Source organism: Ailuropoda melanoleuca, chromosome 12 (genome assembly GCF_002007445.2).
Source record: "Ailuropoda melanoleuca isolate Jingjing chromosome 12, ASM200744v2, whole genome shotgun sequence".
Classification (NCBI taxonomy): domain Eukaryota; kingdom Metazoa; phylum Chordata; class Mammalia; order Carnivora; family Ursidae; genus Ailuropoda; species Ailuropoda melanoleuca.
Window position 1 is genome coordinate 5,608,427 of NC_048229.1, and position 13,175 is coordinate 5,621,601.

At 46.7% G+C, this 13,175-nt stretch overlaps 1 protein-coding gene across 1 annotated transcript in view; it reads right to left on the bottom strand.

The window, feature by feature from the left end:
- Positions 1-13,175, bottom strand: part of ATP6V0A2 (ATPase H+ transporting V0 subunit a2) — a 37,348-nt gene that overhangs the window by 6,079 nt on the left and 18,094 nt on the right. Inside the window, exons 8-15 of the mRNA XM_011226562.3 lie at positions 12,342-12,435; positions 11,419-11,631; positions 6,450-6,600; positions 6,078-6,214; positions 5,612-5,799; positions 5,418-5,508; positions 2,937-3,055; positions 2,086-2,296 (exon numbers count right to left, since the gene is read on the bottom strand). Of these exons, the coding sequence (XP_011224864.1) occupies positions 2,086-2,296; positions 2,937-3,055; positions 5,418-5,508; positions 5,612-5,799; positions 6,078-6,214; positions 6,450-6,600; positions 11,419-11,631; positions 12,342-12,435 (1,204 nt within the window). The remainder of the gene's footprint in view (positions 1-2,085; positions 2,297-2,936; positions 3,056-5,417; positions 5,509-5,611; positions 5,800-6,077; positions 6,215-6,449; positions 6,601-11,418; positions 11,632-12,341; positions 12,436-13,175) is intronic.

Genomic DNA, 13,175 nt, shown 5'->3' on the forward strand with positions numbered 1-13,175 from the left:
AAACTAAAAACATTCTCTTTTTAAAAAGTAGGGATATTTACAATTACCGAAAAATAAATCGAGAGCAAAGCATGTTCACACTTACAAAGCCGCTGCAGTTTACGTGATTTTAAGGGATCTGTAAGTGGCTATGAAAAAAAATGACGATACATCACTGTCCCAGCTTATCTCTCATCTGTGGCCGTCCCCATGTTCCCCACAGACTCCCAGAGCCATACGTGCTGTATGAGCTAGTAGCAGGTACACGTTAGCATCAGACCCCGAAACGCTAAGACAAGTGGGGGCCACAGGCAGAGTCCTATCACAAGTCAAGAGCCGTGCAGTCAAGCCGACTGGGTTAACATTTGGGCCCCACTGGCAGCTGACTGACCAAGTCTGCCCTGAGCCACTGGGATGACAGCACCTACCTCGAGGGCTACTGTGAGTTAAGAAGGAAGAATCACGGGGAGCGCATTTTCAGGCACACAGGAGACGTATAAAAGTAGTTCCCTTCACAACCTTTCTGACCACAGCACCTGTGCCCCACTGGCCTCCCTGCTATGTATTTATCCCATCCACGTCATTCCACAAGGCTCAATAAAATAACAATGAAATACAATTTAAAAAAACACAAACAGGGGCGCCTGGGTGACTGTCGTTAAGCGTCTGCCTTCGGCTCAGGGCGTGATCCCGGCGTTATGGGATCAAGCCCCACGTCAGGCTCCTCTGCTATGAGCCTGCTTCTTCCTCTCCCACTCCCCCTGCTTGTGTTCCCTCTCTCGCTGGCTGTGTCTATCTCTATCAAATAAATAAATAAAATCTTTTAAAAAATAAAAAAAATTTAAAAAAAAACCACAAACAGGAGGAACAAATAAATAAGAGTTGAAACTCAAATAATTCAAAAAGGACGTCCACATGCAGCTCACAATGGAGCCCCCGGTGCAGCAAGCTGGGCTCTAAATCTGACTGCGAACTTAGCCGGCCATGGAATGTGGGAAACAAAACCGAACCCTCCGTTTGCGGGGTCAAAAAGATTTAACAAAAATAAAAGCAGAACATACAGCTCGAGAGGACACAGGCCGCGACAGTACTGACCAGGAGGACTTCTGCGACCCCGCACAGACGCCGTGAACGCAGCACGCAGCGTTGGTGGCAGCATCCCTCGGGAGGGACGCTGCGGCCCCACACAGCACAGAGACCCTCGACACACTCGCAACACAAGCTCACACTGAGCGAGCACCGGCACAAGCCAGGTACCTTCCTAAGGATGTGATCGTATTAACTCTCTGCTACAAATTGGGTCCTGTTTGTACTCCCATTTTACAGATGAGGGAACTGAGGCATCGAGGAGTCAAGTTATGTGTTCATAGTTCCATTTTGAGGAAATGACAGAGCTGGGATCGCAAGCACAGTAGTCACCAGAGCCCACATTCCGCCACCACGCCACAGTGCGGATGCGGGTGGTATGACACAAATGCACAATTCTAGAAAAGCCAGTTTGGGAGAGGGCCCACGTGCTGTGGTCCAGATGATGGTTCCGTGATGCCCAGGCTTACTCAGAGACTGATTTTAAAGATTCTATTTATTTGTCATAGGGAGAGAGAGACAGAGAGAGAGAGAGAGAGCGCGAGCGCGAGCACGCGCACAGCAAGGGGTGCAGCAGAGGCAGAGGGAGGAACAGGCTCCCCACTGAGCAAGGAGCCCGACGCGGGGCTCCATCCCAGGACCCCAGGATCATGACCTGAGCTGAAGGCAGACACTTAACCGACTGAGCCCCCTAGGCGTCCCAGAGATTGATTTTAAAGTAACTAGAAAAACAGAGGGATTCACCGGCCCCCGAAAACCCTCCAGAAATACACCTTCTTCCCAGCAGTTCTGACGGCCACTGAGTGGCAGAGAGTTCAGATCATAGTGCTCGACCAGAGCCCCTCAGCACAGTGTTCAGACCTGGGTGGCAGCTCTTGTGATCACATCCGGAGAAACGGAAAGCCCCTACATGCCCGGGAGGCCTAAGGAAAGCACCTTCAATCATCCACTGATCAACACACAAAGCCTCTCGGGAGGACATCCTTTAGGCTCCTAAGAGTGGAAAAGAACATCACCTACCTGCCCTGAGTAGAGACCGTTTGTTTCACTCGCCGGGAATAAAAACATGTTGATAAATTCAATCAGAATGCTGGGAGCAACTCTGGAGGTTTCTGCCGAATAGACCAGCCACTTACAGACGATCATAAATACAAGGTATCCGAAGATGCAGAGCATGAAGAGAAGTTCTGGGACGGAAACCAAATAAATATTGAACTTCTTCCGGAAATGCCTAGGGAAAAAAGGAGTCCATCAAACCCTGAGCCAGTTTGGACTGAGATAAAGAATAAAGAGGAAATTACTCTTCAATTCTTTGTGACAGGGCCTATCTCAGCAGAACGCCCTTTGTCTTCTGATAACTCGCGTGGGGCTCAGATACATCCATGAAGAAAACAGATGTGAGCACAGTGAAAATGCTGGTGTTTCGCCATCAGGCCCAGTTAGAGGAAGAAAATACCACCTCTTCCTCTTCACGCACTAGCTCTAGAAAACAGTCTCCTAATTTATCAAATGGAAAAAGAGTATAAGAAAAATTTAGTTCCGGAAATAAATCTGAATGTATATGTCACATGCCTCCCTCCCTTGAATGTCAAGCTCCATGGGGGCAAAACCTGTTCCCCGTCTTCAGCAGCACTTGACCCCAGAGCCTAGACCAGTGCCCGGCACGTACTATACACTCAATAAATATCTGCTACATAAGCGAATCACTGAAACAGTCAAAAACCTGCATCATCACCACAGAATCAAACAACACACCACCGCACCAGCTGCCTTCAAGACCCATACAGTCGACCCTCAAGAAGCAAAGTTTAAGGAATACCAAACGTGGCTTATAAATACTGCTTTAAAAAAAAAAAAAAATCTGTACTTACAAGTGGTTAAATATTCCCAGAATGACTCCAAAAGTCATGTGAATAATTCCTAAAATTACAGACATTTTCATTTTGAAAGAGTTTAGAAAAGTGAGACGATTTGTGGCCAAGTTCCAAATCTGAAGACAAAACAAAACAAGACATCTTTAACTTCCTTCAACTGCTTGAGGACACAGGTGACACTGGACAAATTTCCTACCTTAAATCGAAAGGCAGCTATAGATTTAAAAAGAAAGCAACATTCAGACCTTCTTCTTGACACCTCTGATCTGAGAACCACTGGTTTTCTTAAACCAGGGCCAAAGACTGGTACAGACAATTCTATCTTTAATATAAAGTTCAAAGGATGCCAAATGAAATAACACTGTGCTTAGGGACCCGTGCCTCTGAGGCAATACTAAAAGGACACACAAGAGAAAGAGTGACACAGAGTCCAGGGAGCGGGAAGTTCCCTCTGGGGACAGTTGGTGCCAGCAGGGCACGTCCCGGGTCCCGGGGTCTCTTACCCTGGGCAGGGGCATACAAGTATGCATGCTGTAACTTTACATACCTGTTTTATACATTCATGTGTATGTGCATTTTATAATAAAGTTTAACAAAAAGGAAGGAAGGGAGGAAGTGGGGAGAGAAAGGGAGAGGGGGAGAGAATGAGGGAGAGAGGGGGAGAAAGGGTGAGTGAGGGAGAGAAAAGGAAGAGAAAGGGAGAGAGGGGGAGAGTCAGAGCAGAAGGGAGAGAGGAAGGAAGGAAGCAGAAATGCACAAGTGGCAACCCGAGCTGATGAGAAGGCCCAGGGCGCTGGCTGAATGCCCCGAGGCTCCCTGCCCCAGCCCCTCCAGGTCCTGCTGCTGACTGCTGCTCTCACTCTTCGAAAAAATAATTCTTAACAGTCCCCCATTTGGGGGGATTAGGAAAAGGGAAAAAGGACCTCTTAGGACAGAAAGACTGTGCTTTTTAAGTGAAAATAAGATTTCAGAAAGAGGTCTTTCGGCTGACTTCAGTTTGACAATTTGGACCCACAGAAGAGCAGGCTGGTGGCGGCCACTGCAGGACGTGGAGGGCAGGAGCGGGCGGGAGAGCAGGAAAACTAGCAACAGTACAACCCGGCAACCACGACGTGGAAGTCTCTCTTTGATGACTAAGCTACAAGCAACTGGGTACAGAACGATCTTTTAGGCAAAAACAGGGCAGAGAAAGAAGATGTATTTGTATGTTCATAAAGAAACTCGGAAGGAGACACAAGAAACTAACCCCAGCAGTTCCCGGGTTGGAGGCGGGGGAACTAAAGGAATAGGGACAGGGCAGAGGAGACCTCTCAGAAGAGCCAGGCCTTGTACATACACACAGTACACGCATGGGTCTATTTTTGAACCATATAAGCATAATGCCGATTTTTAAAATTAAAGCAAAGAGAAGCAGTACCATGCCCCAGTTTCCTCCTCCCCCTCAAAACACCCACTTGAACTTTCTTCTTTGGTGCCTTTATTCAGAAACATTTCTTTCCCTCAAGCAAGGCCACACGTTAATAGGAATTTGGCTCCAAAATGCTATACCTTAAGGGAACTGTTATAAGTTTTTTCATGCTTCCAATTATATGAAGATATAAGGCAACAACATTGAATTATACAATTTATATGTAGAGGAGAGAATGAACAGAACAATTGGGAGGGCACTAGCTTGGGGAGTTCGGATGAAGGCTTGCTGGACCTTTTTCATTCCGTTTTTTCATTTCTGTACACAATTATATAGCACGTGCCCCCAGACCAATTTCGAGCTGGTCTCTAAGCTCCCCTTTCCAAGGAGAGATTCCTCCAGAAAATGGCAGACAGTCCAGGGAAACAGTGCCTCAGCCTGGAGGGGACCTGGTGAGGGCCTGGTGGGAACCTGATGAAGGTCTGGCGGGGGGGTGGTGGTGAGGGGGTGGCTCACTGAGCGCCATGGGGTGTGGAATGTGGGGTAGGGGGCAGCAGTCCTGGCCCCTGCAGCTACGTCTCCCTTTCCCTTCTCCCAACACTTCCCATTTCAAACAACTACCTCCATAAGCACCCTGATAGCTCTGAGCTCCCTTTCAAGCTCTAGAACTCCAATTTATTTCTTTCTAAATCCAAGGGTAAAAAATAATAATAATCCCCACACACAAAGAAGAACTGTAGGAAGCAGCCTGCATTTAAGGGCTCCTGAAGGGCTGGCTCTCCCTGGAGTAAAACAGGTCAGGAGCCATGACGGGGCTGCTCCCTCTCTCCCCACGGACCCCTCCCGTCCAGGCACTGACCCCGGCTTCCACAGCTCAGCTTCATCGCTCAGCCAACTTCATTCGAGAGGCACACGGGCCACGGCCGCCCAGGCAGAAACCCCCAGGGCACCTTCCCCATCGTGTGCAACCATGTGAGCCGTGCCCGAGAGTCTGAGGAAGCACTTGACAATTAAAACCAGGTGGCACCACAGAGGAATGCGACATCACGGCGAGGAAAAAGTGCACTCACGGGATCGATGCCAAGAGGATAAGGGCCTTGGAACACTCCAGGAACACTTGGGTCCAACTGCAAAACCCTGCTGTGCCTGACGATGGTGTCACTGTAACAGAGAGCGGAGTGAGCAAGCTTACGGACAGGAGGACGGAGGAGTGGCGGAGAAACGCTCTGCCCGCCGAAAACACCGCCGGGTGACACACACTTACTTCCAAAGCACCATCTTCCTGCGCTCCGCCGGAGCGTGACTGGAGCTGAACATGGCGGACACGTTCCACCCAGAGCCAAACAGGTTGACCGACTTTGAAAAGCAGTCGTTATAGATAAGGCCCGTGTACACGGAGAACAGCCCCATCAGCAAGAGGATGTATCGGCCATTGAAAAACATGCGCATGATCTGTGAAAAGCCAACCGCAGTGAGCAGAGGAGAACCGCCGTGAAAATGCAGGAAGGGGCCCCAGCTCTGTCTGCGCCCACTCTGAACCACTCCCCCCGGGGGGCTTCTCCAAGGGCTGACATGACACAGAGGCCACAGGCCCACACTCCTTACAGATCAGTCAGGGACCCTTACTGCCAAAGACCAACATTTAAGAAAAGTCTCGTTTAGTCAAAAAGGAGATAATGACTACTAATCACCCAACCAGGTGTAACGAGCTGGAGTGTCTGTGCTCTTACCTCCTGTGACTGATTTAGTCTGGGATGGTTTTCATTTAACACCAGCAAGAGGGCAAATAAAAACATCACAAAGCCATGTCCGAAGTCTCCGAACATCACGGCGAACAAAAAGGGGAAAGTGATGATGGTAAAGAGAGCTGCAGGGAGAGCAAGAGACTTGACTCACCAGAGGCAGAAAATTCTAGTTAATTCAAACACTCAACCTTCTCCAGAATTCCCGAAAGAGGACAGGTTAAAATGAGTGCTCTACACTATGCAAAACGACACAAGGGGAGCCGTGAGCCTGCTTTCCCGAACGTCCACTACATCCTTGCAGGGAGATGCAGCAGCAATCAGACAGGACAGGGGGATTTACGAACTCGGACTTCCGACCTGGGTTCACTTCTCTGTAGCTCCCAACTCCGTAGGCGTCCACGATGTTCTGAAACCCCTCGGTGAACTTGTTGGTGCGGATTAGAGTTGGGGGTGTTTCTTTTGTTGGGATTGTGTTCATAAATGAGGGGATCGTAGCACCGCTCTCTCTCTTTCACATAAAAAGAGAGAAAAAAAAATTACTATCCAAGAGTTCATTCAACAAACACTGGCTCCCTGCTACGGCGAGGCTCTGCGTGGCCCGTGAGGACGTGCGAACCACCACCCAGGGGTTCGAGGGCAGCCGGAGTGGTTGCAGGAGTCAGAGAAGACTTGGGGGGCAGCACTTGGGGGGTGTGGTCTTCCAGAAGGAAGTGTGTAGCCAGGCTATGAGGGCGGGAAAGTGGACAGCAGGGCTGGGAATGACAGAGATATGTATATAAGGCAGTGTCAGAATCACTAACATAAAACTGAAATTTAATCTTTTTTTTTTTAAATATTTTATTTTTATTTATTTGACAGAGATAGACAGCCAGCAAGAGAGGGAACACAAGCAGGGGGAGTGGGAGAGGAAGAAGCAGGCTCCCAGTGGAGGAGCCTGATGCGGGGCTCGATCCCAGAACACCGGGATCACACCCTGAGCCGCAGGCAGACGCTTAACAACTGAGCCACCCAGGCGCCCCTGAAATTTAATTTTTTATCTCTTAAAAACATTAAAGAAGAATCTGGAGACAACTATAATATGAGCTAATAAAACCAAAAAATAGATGAGAATAAATCAAAATGTCCACATTAGCACAGCAAAATTGTATATATAGCTTTTTCCTTCAGAAAGATTCTTCAGAAATGTATTTATTTAAAATGGGAGGGAAAATCTTATTAAATAAATAAGGTAAAAGAGGTTATTACCAGAAAAGTCAATTTTCCAGTCAAATTCTATTTCTTTCTTTTTTTTAAAAAAAATATTTTATTTTTATTTATTTGACAGAGATAGAGACAGCCAGTGAGAGAGGGAACACAAGCAGGGGGAGTGGGAGAGGAAGACGCAGGCTCATAGCAGAAGAGCCTGATGTGGGGCTCGATCCCATAACGCCAGGATCACACCCTGAGCCGAAGGCAGACGCTTAACCGCTGTGCCACCCAGGCGCCCCTCAAATTCTATTTCTTAAGATACTTGAAGGTAAGGGGATTCTGGGAATATTCCAAGTGGACATATAGTTTTAAACCTCCCTGAATCCCAAGAGCAGACAGGGCAACCAGAGAGCAAAACCAAAATCCCACAGACAACATTTCTCACAAAACCATGTCCCCAAAAGCCACAAAATGCAAATGAGTGGGGACAAACCACTCAACGTGACAAGACCTGCATGGTAAGGGCTTCCAGACCAGAGGAAGCCAGGGAAGCAATGTGGCATTTGAGAGACCCAAGGAAGAAACATCCCAAAAGAGTCAAAAGCATTCCCTGGAAAGCACAGTAAGCCGACCCAAGAAAAGCAGCTGGAACTGGGAAGAGTTCTGTCCAGTATGGGTGTGAGTGCAAGGGGTCCATGGGAAGTGAGGTCTGCGTGGCCACAGCAGTCCAGCCCTCTTGAACTCGTCGAACAGACCAGCGGGGGTGCCCACCCTGCCCCCTGCCACAGGAGCCCTCCACTGATGAGAGACCCAGGAATGAAATCGAAACTGAGCAGGACAGGAACAAAAGAGATAAGGAAAGAGAAGGTCCAGGTAAAAGAGGGAAAGGGAACTAACACATTTTTGATCCCTGCTCAAAAGTATTAAAGAAACAAAATTCTGTGAAGTTAGGAAAGTGATACTGAATCTGTCCTCTTTTAAAAGTCCCTTGATGGGGCACCTGGGTGTCTCAGTTGGTAAAGTGTCTGCCTTTGGCTCAGGGCGTGATCTCAGGGTCCTGGGATCGAGCCCCACGTTGGGCTCTCTGCTTGGCGGGAGCCTGCTTCTCCCTCTCCCTGCCGCTCCCCCTACTTGTACTCTCTCTCTCTCTGTCAAAAAAATAAATAAATAATCTTTAAAAAAATAAAAACAATAAAAAAATAAAAATCCCTTGAGTACCTTAAACATGTTCTGTAAAACTAATAAATAAATAGATGATGTACTTACATTATGTGTAATGTATGGTTCCCTTTAGTACTTAAATATATATTCATACATATACATATGAATATATATTATGTCTAACACAGAATTTCCTTATTTAAACATGTTTTCAGAAAACTAATTACATTTTGAGGTGATCAAAAGAAGAATGGAGGTCAAACCTTATATAAAGTAATAGTAAAAAAAGACTGAGCAGAACAACATCCCTGTGGACAATGAAAACACGCCAGAAGGACATGGCCACAAAACAAACGAAAATTTAACTTATTTCAAAATGAGCAAAAAAAATTACGAAAATAATACATGATATGAAAGAGCACCCAAAGCAGAATTAGAAAGAGTCAGAAACGAGATAACAGAACTCAAAAAGGAATTAGAAATAAAAGAAAAAATATTCAGCAATGAGACAAAACTAGAAAGACCTCCCAAGATGAAGAAACCTTCCTAGTAATTAAGCCATAAGAGAAATAGAAAAACGGAAATTTTTAAAAAATCAAACAGAAGTAAAGAAAGATAAAAAGGACTCAAGAAAAGTGACAAACACTGAAGATAAACAAAGAAGGTTCAACTGAAACTAAGAGCAGGTCCTGAAGGAGGAAACCAGAGCAACAGAAGAGAACAAATACTAAAAAGTGTAATTTAGGAGAATTCTTCAGAAACTTTTCTTTAAAGCTATATATTAAAAGAATCATTGACCTCTACCTCTGAAACTAGTAATACATTTTATGTTAAGTAATTGAGTTTAAATTTTAAAAAATTTTAATTAAAAAATAAAACTATATATTTAAAGGACACACTATATATCTGAGAATACCAACCGAGAATGGCCATATTAAGACATATTCTAATAAAATTATTGGTCTCCAAAAGAAAAAAATATTCCTGAGCACATAGGCAAAAAAAAAAAAAAGGTATAAGACTTGTAAGGAAAGTTTGATCATCAGGCTTGTTGTTACCAACACCATGCCAGAACAAGATGGATTCACATGTTTAGGATACCCACGGAAAACAAAAACAAAAATTTCAAAAACACGAGCCAAGGATTTTATTTCCAAAAAACAAACTTCCAATTACAAAGGCTGGAGACATACTATTATCAACACATGAGGACTCAGGGAGTGCTGCTCCCACAGGCCCCGCGGAGGACTCCTGGAGAACACGTGTCAGACAGTCAGACCGACAAGAGTCGCTGGCATCAAGCCGCTGGTCCACAGTGCTGCTGGCCAGGAGCTCTGCTTGCCGGTACTGCTGTGTGTCCCCACCAAACCCCATCTCACTGGCAGCACAAAAGCATCGAGACATCGGCCAACCCACAGGTCCTTGTGAGGCAGGGGGATCAGCTGGTTTTCAGCAACACTAGGAAATGTTGTAATTGGCTGGTTATGCCTACAAAAGCCAGCCCTCTTCCAAGAATACTAGAAGTCCATTTATGCCATCAAAGAATGAAGTAATGAAACAAGGTGACTAGTAACAACAACAACAAAAGAGACCCATATGAAAACTTGTTTCCTGGGGCGCCTGGCTGGCTCAGTCAATACAGCAGGCAACTCTCGATCTCAGGGTTGTGAGTTCAAGCCCCATGTTGGGTGTGGAGATTACTTAGAAAAATAAATTCAATTTAATTTAATTTAATTTAAAAAAAGAAAACTTGTTTCCTTGACTGTCACTTGAAATACCCAAGCTTGTTATTTCCAATTAAGAATCGAGTTTTGATGTAGAAAACACCCTCACAGGAACAGGGGCACCTGAGCCTGTAGCCCTGGCGGAGGGAAAAGCACAGTCTTCAAAGTTCAGCAAGAGCAAATTGATAAGTTCAACTATATTTCACAAGAAACTTCCACATGACTGAAACAAGCCAACAAACAGAAACATCAAAAGATGAGTGACAGGGTGCCTGGGTGTCACAGTTGGTTAAGGTGTGACCGTTGGCTCAGGTCATGATCCTGGAGTCCCAGGATCAAGTCCCGCATCGGGCTCCTTGCTCAGTGGGGAGTCTGACCCTCTGATCCTCCCCCTTCTCATGCTCTCTTCCTCTCTCATTCTCTCTCTCTCAAATAAATAAATAAAACCTTCTAAAAAAAAAAGATGAGTGACAAACTGAGGAAAATATTTTTGCTCGTATCACAAAGAGCCAACAGAAACTAGTAAGAAAAAGATCAATAACCCAGCAGAAAAAGGGCAAAGCATAGGAACACAAGCTCACAAAGAAAGGAAAATTCAAATGGCTCCTCAATGGAAAAGATTTTCAACCTCACTCAAAGTAAGAGAAGTGCGGCAGCTGGTACCATCCATCACACGGACACAGCAACCCTGTGTCCGGGGCTCTGTCCTGCAGATGGGCCAGGTGGTATCCGCATCACCATAGGCCACCGAAACGAGCAGGGAGCCAGCGCAACAAGCTGTGGTACATCCACACTGGAACATTGAATAGTTATAACAAGTAGGGTTTCAGTAAGTGAAAAGAACAGTATGAATGAACTGCATGCAACCTTCCGTGAAGGAAAGTATCCATTCCTCCGTGCTTACCTATGATTAAGAAACTCAAAGACCTAACAGGAAGCAACAGGTGTCCTGGAGGCAACAGGGTAGGAGGAAGCCACTCCGCTGTGCCTTTTACTTTATATATATATACACACATACACGTTTTACTTTTAAGCACGAGACTCTATCCCCTACTCAAAGGGCAAATGAAAAAGGCACGCGCACACACGCAGCTCAGACGGCCCGCTCCCCCGAGCCTCGATCGAGAGGCCAGCCAGCTCAGCGCCCTGTCGCTGCTCGAGGACATTCCGCTTTCTTTCTCTGGCTCAGTCAGCTTCTCTGGCTTCCCCAGGGCAGCCCCAGGCCCTCCGCTGCGTCCCGACCGGGGCCTTACCGACCCCTGCTCGAGCGCCCGGCGCAGGTCGTGCAGGTCGGCCTCAGGACACCAGACTTCAGCGATGAGGCACTTGTTGGTCACGTCGAAGCTGCACATGTTCAGCATGTGGTAAATGGCTTTCATCTTCTTCACCTGGATGACGTGGCTGTAGACGGATTCGGCGGCTTTACACAGCACTTGCCGTAAATAATCCTCAGTTTTGTGAAGCACCTGGGTGGGAACAAACACGGGCTTCCAACACTGTGGGCACTTTTCAGTTTTTGTCCACTGGGCACCTGCCCCTCCTGGGGGCAGATAAGAGAGCGGTTCACTCCTTCTCTTCTCGACCCCCAGTACCACCGGGAAGTGGGCGGCACCCTAAGCCAGCTGACCTGATGCTCTCTCTGGGGAGCTCCCCTCCAGGACACCACCCCAAGGGGACAGGAAATGGTCAGATGTCACCATCTGGGTGGCTGCACAGTGGCCTGGCTGGGCCCATGGAGCTCCCCTTTCTTGCCATTCCCAGCCTCAGCTCAGCTCCCTGTCAACCCTGAGAGCCAACAACCCCACCCCATCACACGTAGCCTGAAACCCCTCTTGCTTAAGTGGGTCGGAGTCCGCTTCTTGCCAGCAAGAGCTCTCGCAGCAGAAACACTCATTAAAGTAGTGAAGGCACAACAGCCACCACTTTAAATAGATGGCTTGTCTCCTATGATGACCAGAGAATCTTCTCTGAAGTCCCATCAACACCACCTAGATTTCTAACAGGCTGCTAAAATAAAATTTGCACGAAGAGGAGTGAGGTAAGTGACAGGCCTATCTCCCTAAAACATCCTGAGCTGTCCACAACCAAAATTCTCCATATTAAAAAAGAAAGTAAATGGATTTGTAAATGTTTTACGCGCCTCAGATAAGGAGGCAACTGTTACTCGTTTACTCACAGTGTAAAGATCTTGAATCCGGGTATTTAGTCCCTCCTGAATTCCCTTCCGCTCCTCAGCAGTATTTGGGTAGGGGTAAACATGGCAGTGGTAACTAGAAGACAGAATGCAACAGTCGCACGTCCATCGGGACCAGAAGACGCTACACCAAACACCAGAACTAAGTTCAGTGTACCACGCAGGCACATCTCCCTCCAAAATGGAATAAAAGCAGCCCTCTGGGAGAAAAAGGTGCAGACACGCACTGGCCCACAGTGAGAGTGAGGCCTCGCACAGAGACACTCAACAAATGTCTACAGGAGTCAACAAATGTAGCAAACTCTCTCTTGGTTCCATGTTCCATTCCTGCCCTCCTTCATTCCCAGAGCTCGCTCCCAATTCCTACTTCCTGAAATTCACCACCATCCTTGGGCTGGGAATCATTAAACAAGTATGAAACACAAAAGCAAAGCACACACAACAGTAACTATCTTTAAAAGAAAGAGAAAATAAAGGGAGGGGAAAAAACCCCTGCTCTGGTTTCCTAGCAACTATCTTTGGCGCAGTAAACCTCTCCCTCACCTCCCAGGGCCCATCTTCGTGGGGGCTGCACGGCACCCCAACACATGGGGAGAAGAGTCTGTACCGCCCTCCTGCAATCTCCCATCCACCTTGACATTTTTATGCCATACATAACATTTTAAGTTCTGACTATTAAAATTACTTACTCTATCCCAAGCAACAATATCTATGAAATCATGGGTTTGTACGCTGGTTATAGTTTCCCTACTGTACATTAAAATAAATATATATATTCATGAAAATAAGAGCAGGCTTGTCCAGGTTAATACCTGA